Below are 14,804 nucleotides of genomic sequence, written 5' to 3' on the forward strand. Positions count from 1 at the left end.
GGGCTAGCGCTCTAATTCAGTTTCATACATTCAGGCACAGAGGGGTCGCAGGGATGGAAGCCATCACCGAGAATTAAACATTTACTCACTCTTGCACTCTCTGGGTCGCTGCCTAGTCCGAGTGACCGAAACCAGCAGAATTAATCAATGCATGTCTCCGCAGTTGTGAGAAATTATTGTCTAAGACAGTAGGTGTACAAAGGGGTTAACGCTATGAGAAATAGTAAGAGGGGACCAACCGGAAAGTAATTCTCCTGGACGTGTTTCATGTGTGGGGCCGATGTGATGCTACGACTGCTCCTGTGGGGGAAACTGACTGGAGGTTTGGAACGGAGTTTCCAAAGTTCTGCGGTGCGGCTTTTGTCGCCTTGAGATACCAACTGAGCTGTGGCTGTCGCTATAATTGTAACAGTCATTGGTAACTTTGGATTTTTTCACGTTTTCTGGATACTCAAAAGCCATCTGCTGGAATTGACAGTATTTCCAAAACAGCAAGGTTTGCTGAAACAAGGAGGGCAATGGAGTTGCACATCGCCGTGGATGCCCTGCCGCTCGTGTTCGCGCTGATCTGCGTGGCTTTTGGTAAGTTCGGTCATTTAGGAGCGTTTATAGTATTGAACTGTATTTTGCGCCTTTATGTCATTTTCTAAATTCATCACTAGATCTATGCAAATAGAACATCATCTTTTTAAACTAACTGGGCACATTTATACTCGATCATTGTTTAATTTTGCCCCTACCTGGTATTTCAGACTAATCTGAGTAAATTACATTTTATCCTCTTTAGTCGATGTAAGATATCCACCCTCCCCCAAAAAGCGTTAACTCCAACTATGAAAAACCGGTCGTAAATATCTGTTTTTATAGACACATAATCAACCGCTGTTCGGCTGAGGCTGATACGATGCCACATAATCTTTCTAATATATTGAACGTTGCCCTTATCATAATGAAGTACAAAACTTTTGTATTTTCCATTAGGTACGGAGGAATCTGTCGTATATAGGCTAATAAATAAGATATGTGTAACGGTCCAAACTTTACCAAGAATTTCCACTCATTTCCATTTCCACACAGGCTTTCCAACACATTGGTGCCATATGGTTAATTGATACAGTTTGTTGCAGAAGCACACATCGCACTTCTTTAGTTTTCCGATTAAATGTGTTTAATATGTGTGTTCAAATTAAACGTATCTAACTATGTAAACACAATGTCAAAATCTCTATACCCGAGTACGCAAATATGACATGCCTGAAGCAACGTGCAGCACCGAATTTGCTATTAATAATATTGGGTGGTAATTGCTATAAATGAGGTTACCTTCGTGGGCGTGAATGAATTAGTGCAGTTTGCTTGGAGCGCTCTTACCACCATACCTATGTTTGAGAGTCACTCCTTGAAATGCGGACTGTAGGGCGCAACTGTGCCTTTAAATTGAGAAGTAACTTGCTTTAGGTTGAGAATAAATGTTTACGAGGCCTCCCTGACAACGGCCCAGCAATCACAGAAATAACTCACAGCCGTTGTTAAAGGCAGGGACAGCATCTCAAGTGTATGAGTCTGGCTGCAGAGAAGGAAAAGGTATGGGGGAGACCTTGACAATACAGTGTGTTGACCTTTGCTGGTAACGTGCCATGCATTCCATTTTGCCCTGCTTAAGAACAGGTTTGTTTTAGAATCACAGCACTAAAGTAAGCACAGGCTAAAATAAGATTAATATTGTTAATACTGAGAATCTGAAAGGTCAAAGGAAAAGTAGCAGGGCTGGAAGGACGTTTGTGTGTTGTAACCCCTCTTCTTATGACCATATCCAACACAAAAAGAAAAACAGTTTAGAACTCCCCCATCCACATCTTGTGTATGTTTTTCTGTTTGCCTGTTTTGTGGTTCCAAAGAGGTGTGATTGTGCCATCATAGTAAGAACAGCAGAATGGCATCCCATGAAGCTATCTTTAATAATCTGTTATGCTTGTACCAATCATCATCTTCACCTCAGCTGGCTGCTAATTCCGCCCGGATGCAGAGGCCAAATTTATTGGGACTGTTGGTATCTCGCTGTTTCCGTTAGAGTGATCGCTGAGCCTTAGTTGTGTGCCAGTAGGCTGCTTTTATGAGGCTGTAAACATTGTTGAGCCCTGTGTTGCCACATCTGGGGGAATAATCCCTCAATGGCACCAGATGCTCCAGTTGAACATATCCTATCTGTATTCAGTTGCTTGTTTACAGCTCCCTGAATTCAGTGTCATTTTTTTTCATCACAAGAAATATCTCACCTGCCATTAGCTCTCGCGGTGAGGAAAAGGGGCATTTCCACTTTGTTTTCTCAACATGTTTCAGTAGTTTGGAGCTTTGGCACTTGCAGTAAACCTTCATTATGTGCTTATAGACAAATGCTCCCTGTAAAAGCTTTACAATGGTTCATGGGTGGGGGTGGGGGTGGGGGTGGGGGAGTGATCACCACCGTGTAAAAAATGCCTGAGAATGGATATCTGTGGCCAATTCAGTGTGTGGGAAGCCACATTCAGCATAAGTCCCAAGCCATTTTGAGCCTGTGTGGATCTCCTGAACATCTTGCACATTCATTAGTTTAGACGCTGTTGATGGCATCTTCCATAATAATCCTGTTTGCCAAAATCTTCAGTTTGTGTTGAAATATTTTTCATCAAATAGAGGAGTTCCTGATAAGGGTCCTTCTTAGAAGAAAGAAAACAAAACCTCAAACATACCTTCTCGTGGCTGGGAAAAAATCCTTCTAGTCATTGATTTAGCGTCTCATTTTTTTCCCCTTCAGCTTTTCACACCTCATAAGAGCATTTGAAGGTTTGGGAAGTTTTCAGGGTTGGAATTTTGGGTCATGCCTTCAGTTCTGGCAGAGCTCTTAGTCTGCTGTTCCCCCGGATGGTGTGTAATCAGGAGGGGACATGCATTTGTTTAGTTTCTTTTGAAGTCATTTTAGATGGCCTCAAAACAGCTGTCAGTTTTCCCGTGATTGTCCCCAAGCAAGCCTGGGACAAGACCAAGGCCTGGATCAAAACCTCGACTCACAGAGTAATTACACATTTCAAACCAGACCTCAATAGTGGTTGCTTTCATAAACAGGAGGGAAATGCTTCTAAAATAGAAACTATGGCAATTTTCCTTTCTGTTAGTAAGTTAGTAAACAGGTGGGTCAGTATTTTGACCGTCCCCCCAACCTTAGTTTTAATGGCTTTACTTATTGGTTGGCTTTTAATTCAGAGAAGAAAACACTCAAATTGCATGCAGACCTGCGGATGCCCTGGATAAAATGAAAAAAATGTGCAAAAATAAATAAAGCTGAAGTATAATTGGATTTTGAAAATTATTGTTCAAATATTGGAGGCCTCTTCAAATAGTGGTGCATTTCTTTCTCACATCCATCAAGACCTGCACTTCGGCACTCCACCTCTACTGGTGGAACATCAGTCCAAAATTACTGTCATTACTTCAGACGTACGGAGTGAGCGTCTGGTCTCGGGATGCGTCACGGACATGACTCACTGGAGCATTACAATCATGTCACATCCTGTCCTGCCTGTGTAAACAAAGCACCATTTAAGTTGGTAAACAGACCATCTCCAAGGGAGACCTATTTACTCTCCGAATCCTGTCCGACCAGATTTTACATCTCAGCTTTCCAGTGGGAAAGTTGCTGAAGGGACCATTCCTCACACTCACTCTTTCGGTAAAATAAACTTCTCACAATCCTCTCTCCACCCATTTGTTTGTCTGCAGATTTATCAATCCGTCAGTACCCTCACGTGGTCGCAGGACATCAAACAATTTTATGAAACTGTGGTAGTATGGTTGTGTGTTTTTGCACAAATAACTTTGACAGAAGATGTCAGGAACATGCAGCAGTCACTTGGAATGGTTCTGATGTAATTAATGCCACATAAATTATCCCTTGTTTTTTTATTATGGTTATGTATTGTTTTGAAAAAAGCCAGCATTTTTGAATGACAAGAAAGAAAAATTATACAAGCAGGCAATCTTTTTTTGTTTGACCTAGATTTTCGTTTCAGTTGGTTTTATTTCAAGAAGGAAAAATTGCTTACTAAACTCTGTTAAAAAGATGGATAGGCTTTTTAACCAGCCCCCCAAACTTGCAACTTACTGGCATCCTGAAATGAACTATGAAGACTTTAAGGGCCCCTTTGTGAAACTGGTGCTGAAAGGGTAACCTAGTTAACCCCCTAGACCTTGGCTCGCTCCACTCAGCTGTCTAGCATGAATGGGGCAGAGACAAAAGTGCGTCATCAATCTGCTGAGCTTCTGGACGTGTCCCCCGGGCCTGGACAGCTTAATGGCTGCGCGTATTAGTTCCAGCGGTTACAGAGGGCAGCGTGCACCTCGTGACTGAAGCCGCAGACACAGACGCGAGGGTGGGATCTGCACCAAACCCCGCTGCAGTAGGCCTGTTCCGCATGTAGGTGAGGGCACCTTGGGTAATGTCTCAAAGGGATGCTGCTGAGCAACCCTGGGTGTCACAAAAACGTCTCCTCGTCTTGCGGTCAATCCTTTCGTCACTGTTCTCGCTTAGCTGACAGAGGGACTGTAGTGCAGCTTGTCAAGGAATTCAGAGTGTCCTCAAAAAGGGCTGTCAGGAAGTATGCCCTGTAGCATCCGCATCACGATTTGGGTGTGCAGACGTTGCAGGCCAAGCTTTGGGGGTTGGGTGTATGTGGGGGCGTGGCTGAGGGGCAGGGTGGAGTGGTTTCCACGGTGACAGGCCACAGCTTGCCTGGGGAGTGATGGCCCGGATGCCATCGGTGTCCCCAAGGCATGAAGCGGGGTGGCAAGGGGAGCGGGCGGTGTTAACAGCAGGAAGTAACATGGCATGGCCCATCAGATGAACGCAAAAAGGCCAACCTCCACGCCCAGTCCTGTGCTGGCCTCAAAGGGTCCTATTAGCATATGCACGTTTGCTTTAGAGGGAGCTTCAAGTGGTCTCTTGTTCTTAAAACTATCATTTCTGTCAGTAACAAACTGTGGTTTGCTTTAAAGAGGGAGCTGAGCAGATTGCTTTAATGCAAACAGTGGTTTACAGCTTGATTACAACTGCATCCCCCCTCCACAACTCCCCCACCCTTATCTGTGTAGACTGAGGACCCATGTTCTCATAATAGAGAGAATAAGTGAGCTCAGCATTGGTTTGTATTGTACTGAGAAAAAGCTGCTGTTTTGCCATTTCCTTCCTTCACCAAGAGCAACAAAATGTCTAAACAGTCAGTTTTAGCCTGTACTAACTGGTTTATTCGTTGTAGAATTGAATGGAATTTGGTTTCTATAAGATTGAAAGACAAATCTCATTTTAAAGCCATGCTGTGCATTTGATATGCTTAGCGATGTACTAATCCTATATTAAACCAAGCACTATAGAGTCCCCCCATCCCAATTGTTGTGGAAAATGTGCATTTATGTAAAGCCCCTCCATCCCCCCCCCCCCCAGCTTAAATGAATTTAAATGAAAAATACAGAAATGGTACCTACAGTCATGTGAGACTGCGGAACTGCAGCAGTTCGGGGGTTAATGCAATCACAGAAGTGAAGAGCTGCGGTATGGGAAGAGAGCTCTCTGAGAGGCAGATGAAACAGTACACATACGTGCTGTGTGTGTAGGGACAGTGGTAGAGCTCAACCTGCAGTAGGGCTGGATATGCCCTCTGGAGGCCTGAAAAAGCACCCCTGATAGCATATGACACCCATATGGGGTTATTGACCTGAGGCCTTGAGCTGCTCACACTCCTGTCAGACCCTTTGCACGTTACTGTCTATTCATGTGCCACTGTGTGTCTTTAAAGAAACCTCAGCACAGGTGAGCTTTGTGTGTGTGTATGTCTGTGTGTAGGTGTGTAAGTGTGTGAGTCTGTGTGTGTGTGTGTGTGTGTGTGCATGTTTTTGTATGTTTGTGTAAGCATGCATGTGATGTGCATTTGTGTGTGTGTGTGAGTGTGGGATTGTGTGACATGAATGGAGGACTGTCAAACGGGAGTCAGACAGAACGAGGACATCACTTTACCTCCGTCTGTCACTGAGTCATGCAGAGAGACAGAGGATCTCTGAGGCTCTCGAACAGCGGTTCTCTCTGCGTGTGTGTGTGTGTGTGAGTGTGTGTGTGTGTGTGAGTGTGTGTGTGTGTGAAGAGTCTGCGCTCTGCACTGTGCGCAGGGGGATGTATCTCAGCTAATGTGGTCAGAGCCTCTCAGAGCAAACATGGTTGAACTGCCGGAGTTTGGGCCTTGAAGGGCGTGCAAACAGCAGCAACAATGCCGCGTCTGTCCTCCCATTAGGAGCTCAACGTTTAATGAGTCGGCTGCTTCGTTATTGCACTGATTATCTTCATTAACACAGACAACACCACATTACTCACCTCCACTATTTACTTTCCTCTCCAGCTCATCCTGCACCATCTCCTTGGATGCTTTTCTAATTGAGCTCAGAAGCAACAGAAACTCTGGGAAATACATCTTAGTTTTTAGTAGGATCGAACAATAGGCAGCTGCAGTAGTAGTATTAGTAGCAATAGCCATAAAGGCAGTGGTTAATTTATGTTAAAAAAATTAATAAATGTTAATTTATTTGGGAGACACCCTAGCTTACTGGCTGCTTTTGCTAATATTGTATGGTTATAACAAATATAGTCGCTGAAAACAAATCATATTATTTGGTCATTCTATGTAAATGCCTTCAGTAGAAGATAGCCTTGGAGCTTGAAAGGTGTTGGTATAGTGAAAGGTCAATATGAAAGGTGTTGCTATAGAATTCAGAATACGGTTATCTTATCAGACCATTTTTTAGAGAATGTGTATGTAGCATGAGCAGGATTACTTGCAGCAGCAGGCGCGATGGCTGATCTTATCACCCTGGCTATGGTTATCAGACAGCGTCTGTTTATTTATTTAGAGATGGACATGACACATTCCCCGCACAGAGGAGGCATGACAGACGAGCAGCTCATAAACACGCCGCTCATATGCTTGGCCATATTTACTGTCATCAGCTCCGATGCGCGGTTTGTTTGTCTTCTCAGTAGTGGACAAATGACTGAAACATGCCGGTTCTGCTAACTCCTCTGATTGGCTGAAGGACATCTGCTCATAAGACATCTGTCATAAGACGGCTCCTCATTTCCAGGCTTACTGTTGGACATGGCACGATTAATCATAATTTACTCTCCCTGTCGCTCCTCTCTCTCTCTCTCGTCTCTCCCTTCATTCTCGCTTTTTCCCGATGACACGTGTTTGCTTGGAGCGTTGATATTTTGACATAAATTTTGATATAATTTGGGGAGAGATCATTCAGTGATGTGAAGTGTGCAGTTGTAGCTGTGTTTGGTAATGTTGCTTTTCCACGCCGTTCCTGCTCGAGTGAAGTCCACTCGGGATGACACGCAGTTTGTCATTTAGGGCTGCATTTCCTGCTCGTCTGCAGTCTTCCCTCCACCGTCTGACTGTTTCCTGTTACACTCATCATCCTGCTGATAAGGAAACGAGGACACGCCCTGGGGTGGAAGTCGTTCCTGCGAGATTTAGTGAGGGCAGAGGGAGTGCAGTGGTGGAGACAGGATGAGTGTTAATGTGCTCCTGCTGCAGTTTGGGTGAGGGGGGATGTTGTGTGTTACCAAACTTGACCAAAGAGAACTCCCTGGCCTGTATGCCACCTGTAGTCTCTGCCTCCTACAGTGCTGTGATTGCAGACTGTGCTGTTCTCAGGTCTGTACAGAGGCAGATCGCACTGTATCCAGGTCTGTACAGGGGCAGACTATGCTGGACCCAAATCTTTACAGGGTCAGACTGTGCTGTACCCAGATCTGTACAGGGTCAGACTGTGCTGTACCCAGATCTGTACAGGGTCAGTCTGTGCTGTACCCAGGTCTGTACAGTGCCTGCCATGCAGTTACCTTTGGCTGGGGCTCCAGCTCACCTCTGGCCCCCAGTTTAGATATGCTTTCTTGAAAAATAAGCATGTATGTTGCTTGTACATAATGAAAATTACATTGGATATATTTTCCCATTAGACATGTTGAGTGTAGCCCCTGTATGTATGAGCCTGGAGCTGTCCCCATTGTGCACCATGCGCCCCTGCTAGGATGCCTTTTGGTCTTGTACATTTGTTACACCTGAACCTGAAGACAGTGCTCACTTTTCAAACAATGTAAGTGAGTGTGTTTTCTCTGAGGAATCACATCAATGCTTAATGCAGCCTGTAAATGAATGTGGAGGACTGTATAATCAGAAATATTGTGCTCCCGAGTCCTTGCCCCCTTTGATGTTGGCGCGGCACACAGCGAAAGTCTGAGAGCCGGGAGACTGGAGAGATCAACATGGGAGAGCCTTATTCCAATTGAAGAGTTGGATGCCGGCCCCTCGGCACTTCAGCAAATTCGGCAGCAGCAGAAAATAAGGAGCGGAGGCTTGGCCCTGTTTGGTATTCAGCAGCTTCCCTCTGCAGTCTTCCGGGCCCTCCACCCTGTCTGTCTTCCCCCAGATTTCGGACATTGTGTCGCCCCTGCACACTCCTCTTGTCTGACCCATCTGGGACTCGGCCTGCTGGCGTCTGGGCCAGACAGGGTGTGTGCGTGCGTGCGTGTGTGTGTGTGTGTGTGTGTGTGTGTGTGTGTGTGCATGTGCGTGGGGGAGTTCAGCAGATCCAGCTGGGACATGTCCATCAGAGGGCTGATGCTCTCTGCAGTCGGTGATAGGACCAGGACTCTGGTGCCCTCCGCTGCGTCGTGCTCTGTAAGCTCACCCCCCAACTGCACCTATTAGCAGGGCACTCTGGGGCCTGTGTTTCAGAGGCCCTGGCAACATGGGCCCTCTGCTGTCATGTACGAGGATAATATGTTACTCATACCCAGCACACACACATATCCCCCTCACACACCCACCCACCAGTGCTGACAGCACACAGCAGGAAGCAGACACCTCTCGGTGAAACGTAATCTGCTTTCAATTCCTTTTCCAGATGTGTTTATGCAAGGGGCCTTAGTTGAGCCTCATAATGTAAAGGGTTGGAGGGAGGCATGATGAATGAACCCACTCTCTGGGAATAATTTGGAAAAGCAGCTGAAGAGGAGCAAAGATAAGTGCTGAAAAGGCGAGCGGTCTCGCGTAATAACGGGACTTACCTGTGCTTTGCTGTGTGACACATGCACAAAGGGATGAAAACTCAGCGGAACAGAGCTTTCACAGAGTTCCGTTTCAGTCTCCCTCTTTCCACTGCTTTTCTCTGTCATTGACAGACGTGGAGACAGATTACATCTGTGTTTCAGCTGCATGCAGAGCAGCTATACACTCTGATGGACTGGGTTCTCTTTAGTGGCACAGTGTCAGTATTTTTAAGACCTCATTTGAGGCTTAGTTTCGTTTGTCCTTTAAGTGTATTCTCAGAGCAGTTTGGCTGGAGATCAGGGCTCAGGGACCACCAAAGCGAACACGGATTTGGCCGTTTCAAACGCACCAGGCCACTCAAGGCCTTTCTTCGCCTTCTGAAAGCTTCACTTGAGTCCGCAGAGGGAAGAGGATGCTTTACACAGGGCACTTCACGCACTCTGCTGACACTCGTGTGAAGCTTCCGTCTCTGTTTTCTAACAGCGGGGAGTGTTGACACATTTTGTGTGTTTGCGTGGCGCTGTTTGACTGTTGACTTTGTGGAAGGACCCAAGGCCTGTGTCTTGACTTGTTTGCTTGTGTGTTTTTGCAAGTGGAACTCTGACAGTGGAAATCCACTTGCTGAGAAAATATTTGCAGTTGGCCACTGTCTTTTTACACTGTACTACCAAAATAGCCTGAATGAACAGACCTGATTATCAATGAGGCCTGAACACAGAGAGCACAGCAGTTGTAGTTTTAATATGTAAGTCAGTTTTGATAAATTATTCTACCACATTCCATTCAATAAGTCACCACAGAGAATTTTATAAAACGACTATTTTTTTCTCTCTTTTTTGCTGCATTTGTGTTGATCAGTACAGCTAAGTCAACAATGCTTTTGATACTTTACAGACGTTCATTTTCACAGTGCAAATATTTAAATCTCCCAAGCCAGCAGAGTCCCAGTTGATCTATTGCGTTTTTTCTTGTCTTTGAACTGTGTCAAAGCTTAATGGACATGAAGTCCTTGAACCAAGTCAACTTTATTTTAGGGCTGTGCAAATCTCCGCTAACAGCGGTGACACTAATCTGTTTTTCTCCGTTGGGTTGAGAAAGCCTGCCGTCTGTCTGGAGCCGTCCCGTTTCCATGCGCAGATGCAGTCGCAACACACGTAAGCTGCTTTGCAGGCCCCGATGTGTCAATGCTACGTTGAAGTTGTCATGGAATTTTGAGGATCGTGGTGGCGTTAATCCGCCCCTCGCCCCCGGTCACTAAGACCTCCAGCAAAGTAACTTGCAGGGCCACGGTCCTGCCAAGTCATTTCCTTTTCAGATTTGGCCAGCCCATTTTCTCCCCTGCAACAGAAGCCTAATTATGAAGACCACAGCTTTATGGCCTGTAGTTTGTATTCTCATGCAAGTGCCCTTTTGTTGCCTGAAAGCTCATAGAAAAGGGGGTTAGAGGGTTTAGAGGCAACCCCCCCTTTCTCTCCCAATTTAACTTAGGAAAATAAGGGCGCATTTGCAAATCAATTCCCAGGCTCCTACCAGTGAGAGAAGGGAGGAGGGAGCTGTAAAACAACAAACTTACATTTGGGGGGGGGGGGCCCTAAAAAGAATTGCAGATGAGGGTAAAAAGAAAGTTAGTCATTTTCCGTTTCCTTTCTCTTTCTCTCGCTGTCGCGCCATTCTTTCCCCCTGCTCTCCTGCCTCTTCTCTGTGTGTTCGCGAATGGATGCCATATCTATAGCAACTGTACCGGCATTAGAATTTGAAAGGGCCTTTACAGCCGAGGACTGTGGAAGTGTTGCCCTGGGGGGTGGGGCGGAGGCTAGCTGTGACTTTAGATTGCAAACCATTGCTTGGCCTGATCTTTTCTTCCTCAGTGAGTGTCAGGGAGTCGAGGCGTGAGGCAATGGTAGGCCTTGTCTTGATTTTGTATTAAAAGGCTTTGTTCAGAATAGAAAGGTATTTTTTGTTTTGATTGGCCAGGATGACTAAATTCAGGTATCACAGATTGCATTTTTATTCAAGGTTTCTCTTCATACAAACAAACAAAACTGCATGTTTGGCTAGTTTTACAACATATCTCCGATACTCTGGGGGCGCCGGCATGGTTGTGTTTAGTTGCCTTGTCCATGGGGTCATTGGGTTGAAGGGACTGGTCACAGTGCCTTTTAAAAATAACAATCATTATACTGACCCCTGACCTTAGTGGGCCCGGGACCTGTTGTCATGGCAATTTTGAAGTTTGGAGCCCTGACGTCAAGTCCATCTCACAAGAGGTGTAAACATGATTCTAATTCACAATGTGCATATCTTCGTGTCTTGTAAACAACAGGCATCTGTTGGATTGCAAAGATCACTAATATGAGTTATTTAATGTATTTTAATGCTTAGTGTCTTTAAACGATTTAAATGTGTCGTTACAGTGAATTGCTATCTTAGTAATATTACTATCTTCGTTCACTGCAAAGGGGTGGGGGAGTGATTTTTGCCGGTGGGTTGGCCCCTCCTGCCCCATGTCCTTTGCCCAGCAGTCTGTCAGCCAGAGTGTCCTCTGAAGGTTGTGCGAGTTTTGCAATTTAAAAAAAAATCCTTTTTTTTCCAGAAGTACTGATAAATCTTCTTAGCGCTAAAAGCCTTCCCTGGCAGCTCAGAGTTGTGGTGTGTCATCATACAGAGTAGGCTGGCAGGAGTCATGATACACTGGGCTCTGGCATGCTTTCTGTCTGAGGCAACAAGGTCACCTCTCTCTGACTCAATAACTTAAAGAGGTGAGAAAACAGTGCTTCAGCACTTTTGCTCTCTCTTCCTCTCTCTCTCTGTCTCTATCTCAGTTCAGGTTCACCACCGTCCCCTTTACCAGATAAATGATGCTTAGATACTGACACTCTTCCCTGTTACAAAGGACTGAAAGTAGCATTCCCTTTATAGCACAGTTTGGCTGGGTAGCATTCTTCTGAGATGAGGATGCCTTATGCACACTTATATGAATTGAGTAATTGCTCTTTTGAAAGGAATTATGAATTCAACTGGAAGAGTCCACAACCACAAGGATGCTTTTAGCTAAGTTATAGCAATTTTCTTGTGTTTATCCTACCATGAAAACAGAGCTTTTTGAAGGTACAAAGGATTCTGGTCTTCGGTTGTCATTGGTGTGGAAAGTATGGGATTACAGAAAATCCATGTCATGCCATTGTGATGGAAGCAATGCTACCTGGAGAGGTTTGAAGGAAGGTTTCACCCATTACCTGAAGCCCTTAATTTCTCTGTAAGAGTAGTGCTTTATTATTCCCCTCACTGCTCTGTCCTCATGTTGTTCTTTTATTTACTTCCTTATTCTCTTTTTCCCTCTCTGTCCCCATTTTTCCTTCTCTCTATCCCTCTCTCTTGCTTTTCTCCAGCTTCATCTCTCCATGTCCGCTTTCCTCACTCTCTCTCTCCTCCCCCTCCTCCCCCATTCACTCCGTCAGCCAGTCCTCCTCTGGTGGCTCTTACTTACTCCTGATGCACTGAAACAGGCATAACGCCTGAGTAGCTGTAGATCACCTTCAGGTCAGCTTAGGTCAGTTGCACTCAATGTGATGGGCCCTTTGGCACAGGAGCCCCAGAGTCCTGCGTGCCCTGGAGGTGGCTCGCTCTCAGCGCTTCACAGGGCTTAAAAGCACTGAAACCTGTTTATCACCTCTCAGCTTAGCTCGGCCGGATCAGCACAAGCAAAATCCCCAAAACAAACTTGCATTCAGAGACCCGCACTGCGAATACCTCTCTCTTTAATTCGTCCCTCCCCTGGAACGCCACCTTTTTTTCCAGGCTGATGTCCGCGCCTGCACTCCTCGTGGTTTCGCGGGTTTGCGCGATGACCGGAAGTTGTAGCCTGTTTTTTACCCCGCTGTATTGAAAGCAGGTGTTAGTGGGCCTTGCAGGAGAGGAGACGTACAGCTCATCGGCCTCCTAATGCAGACACGGCCATGCAGGCTCTCGCTGGCCGTCTTCTTCCAGCCCTGCCGGCTCCTCTTTGCCCCCTCTTTCCACCTGCAGGGTTCACAGCCAGGTGGGCACAGGCATGCGTAGCTCCTGCTGTCCTTTCCCCTTTAAAAACCTTTCCACTTGGGCAGGCTGGACGAGCTGGCTTGTAATATTTATAAAGCAGCTCTCAGAGTCTTGTCCTGCTGGGCCTCCCCACCACCCCCCGCCAACCAAGGTCTGTTTGGCTGTCTACGCGTATCTCCTAAAAGCTATTAACCGAACACTGGTGGGCTTAACCCCTTTCTCCCGCAGAGGGGAGGCACTCTGTGGAATTGCGGCTTTTGTTTTCTGCGTTGTGTTTGTGTCCGGGCCTACAGGGGCTCGAAGAACCCGTTGGATTTGGCCCTGTGTTTTGCGCTTGGTTGGGGAATGCAGACACACATAGCTGCACCACAGCTCCTACAGCATTCAACAATTGTGATAAGAATGGTGCCATCCTGCCTGTAGTTCATTATATGCTTTTGGCTAGGGGCTTGTGCATAATATTTCCAAGCGTAATAAAGCTATGGGGAATCCAGGATAAATAATTTCCCAATGCTACACATTATACCAACAATTTGATTAGATGTCGTAAATATCACTCTGAAATATTTTAGAATCAATTACGTGAGTTGCAGGAAATCCATGTTTTCATAAAATCAAAAAGGTTGTCATGTGGCTCTCCTGGTGCTAATATTCTAGAGTGCAATTTCCCTTGAGAAGTGGTAAAAAAGAAGATTCTAAAAATGTTTTCACAAAACAATTTGATTGATTTGTGAGAGGGGCCATTGAAATTCTTCACCCCCTCTCCAGTGACAGAATGTGCTTGGTTTTTTGTGCTTAATCCCATAACCCCAGGGACATGACAGCTGAGAAAGGTATTCACCCATTGGATGTGACTGCCCCCTTATCAGAGACATCAGGAGCCGTTTGAATTCTTGTCCTCACACCTGCATTACCGGGGAGTGCCAGAGTGCACCTAATCTCAATGCAGTCGACACAGTGGCTCGCCACCACAAAAAAACCAGCACCGGTCCAAACGGTGGCTGGGGGATGCAAAGCGATAATCTCGACCGCATCAAACGGAAACATTGGGTGCGAGAGGCAGACAGTAATCTCTAATGAGTCGAATAATTATTTCGGTGGAGGTCCCGTGAAACACACCTGTCAAGAAAACACCCTCACCCTGCAGAGTCATTCATAGCTAATTGTCCTGCCAGCACACTGTCACACAAATTGGGGAGGGAGAAAAAAAGCAATTTCTGAACAGCTATCAAAACCTGTCTGAGTATCCAGCCTCATGTTCCCTCCCCTTATTTTTATATAACCTTGAAAACCTCAGCAGCTGAAATTAATTCCTGCGCGTTTTGAAGCAGAGGCAGTAATGATTTTCTTTCTGTTCTGCTTTACCCATGCTGCGAGGACTATATTGTTGTTTTTTTTCCTTTGATAAATGGAGCATTAACATTGTAATTTCAGCCTCTCAAGGCGCATGCTGCAAATAAGTGCTGTGTTTCCATGCGTTACCAGCAGTTTATAGAAATAGATTGCATTTTCCGTCCTTGTTAATATTTATGTGTAGGAAACAAACATGAGGGAATTGGAGGGGATAATTTTGAATGGATGAATATGCTGCACTGTTTGTGCCCTCACTTAGTGCTGGTCTCGCACGTCTGG

The 14,804-nt window shown here is 45.7% G+C and overlaps 1 protein-coding gene across 1 annotated transcript in view; it reads left to right on the forward strand.

Annotated features, from left to right (window-relative positions):
- Positions 1–428: 428 nt before the first annotated feature.
- robo3 (roundabout, axon guidance receptor, homolog 3 (Drosophila)) overlaps positions 429–14,804 on the forward strand; it is a 69,998-nt gene continuing 55,622 nt past the window's right edge. Inside the window, exon 1 of the mRNA XM_036524097.1 lies at positions 429–582. Coding sequence (XP_036379990.1) covers positions 519–582 — 64 coding nt within the window. The 5' untranslated portion in view covers positions 429–518. The remainder of the gene's footprint in view (positions 583–14,804) is intronic.

Source organism: Megalops cyprinoides, chromosome 3 (genome assembly GCF_013368585.1).
Source record: "Megalops cyprinoides isolate fMegCyp1 chromosome 3, fMegCyp1.pri, whole genome shotgun sequence".
Lineage (NCBI taxonomy): Eukaryota > Metazoa > Chordata > Actinopteri > Elopiformes > Megalopidae > Megalops > Megalops cyprinoides.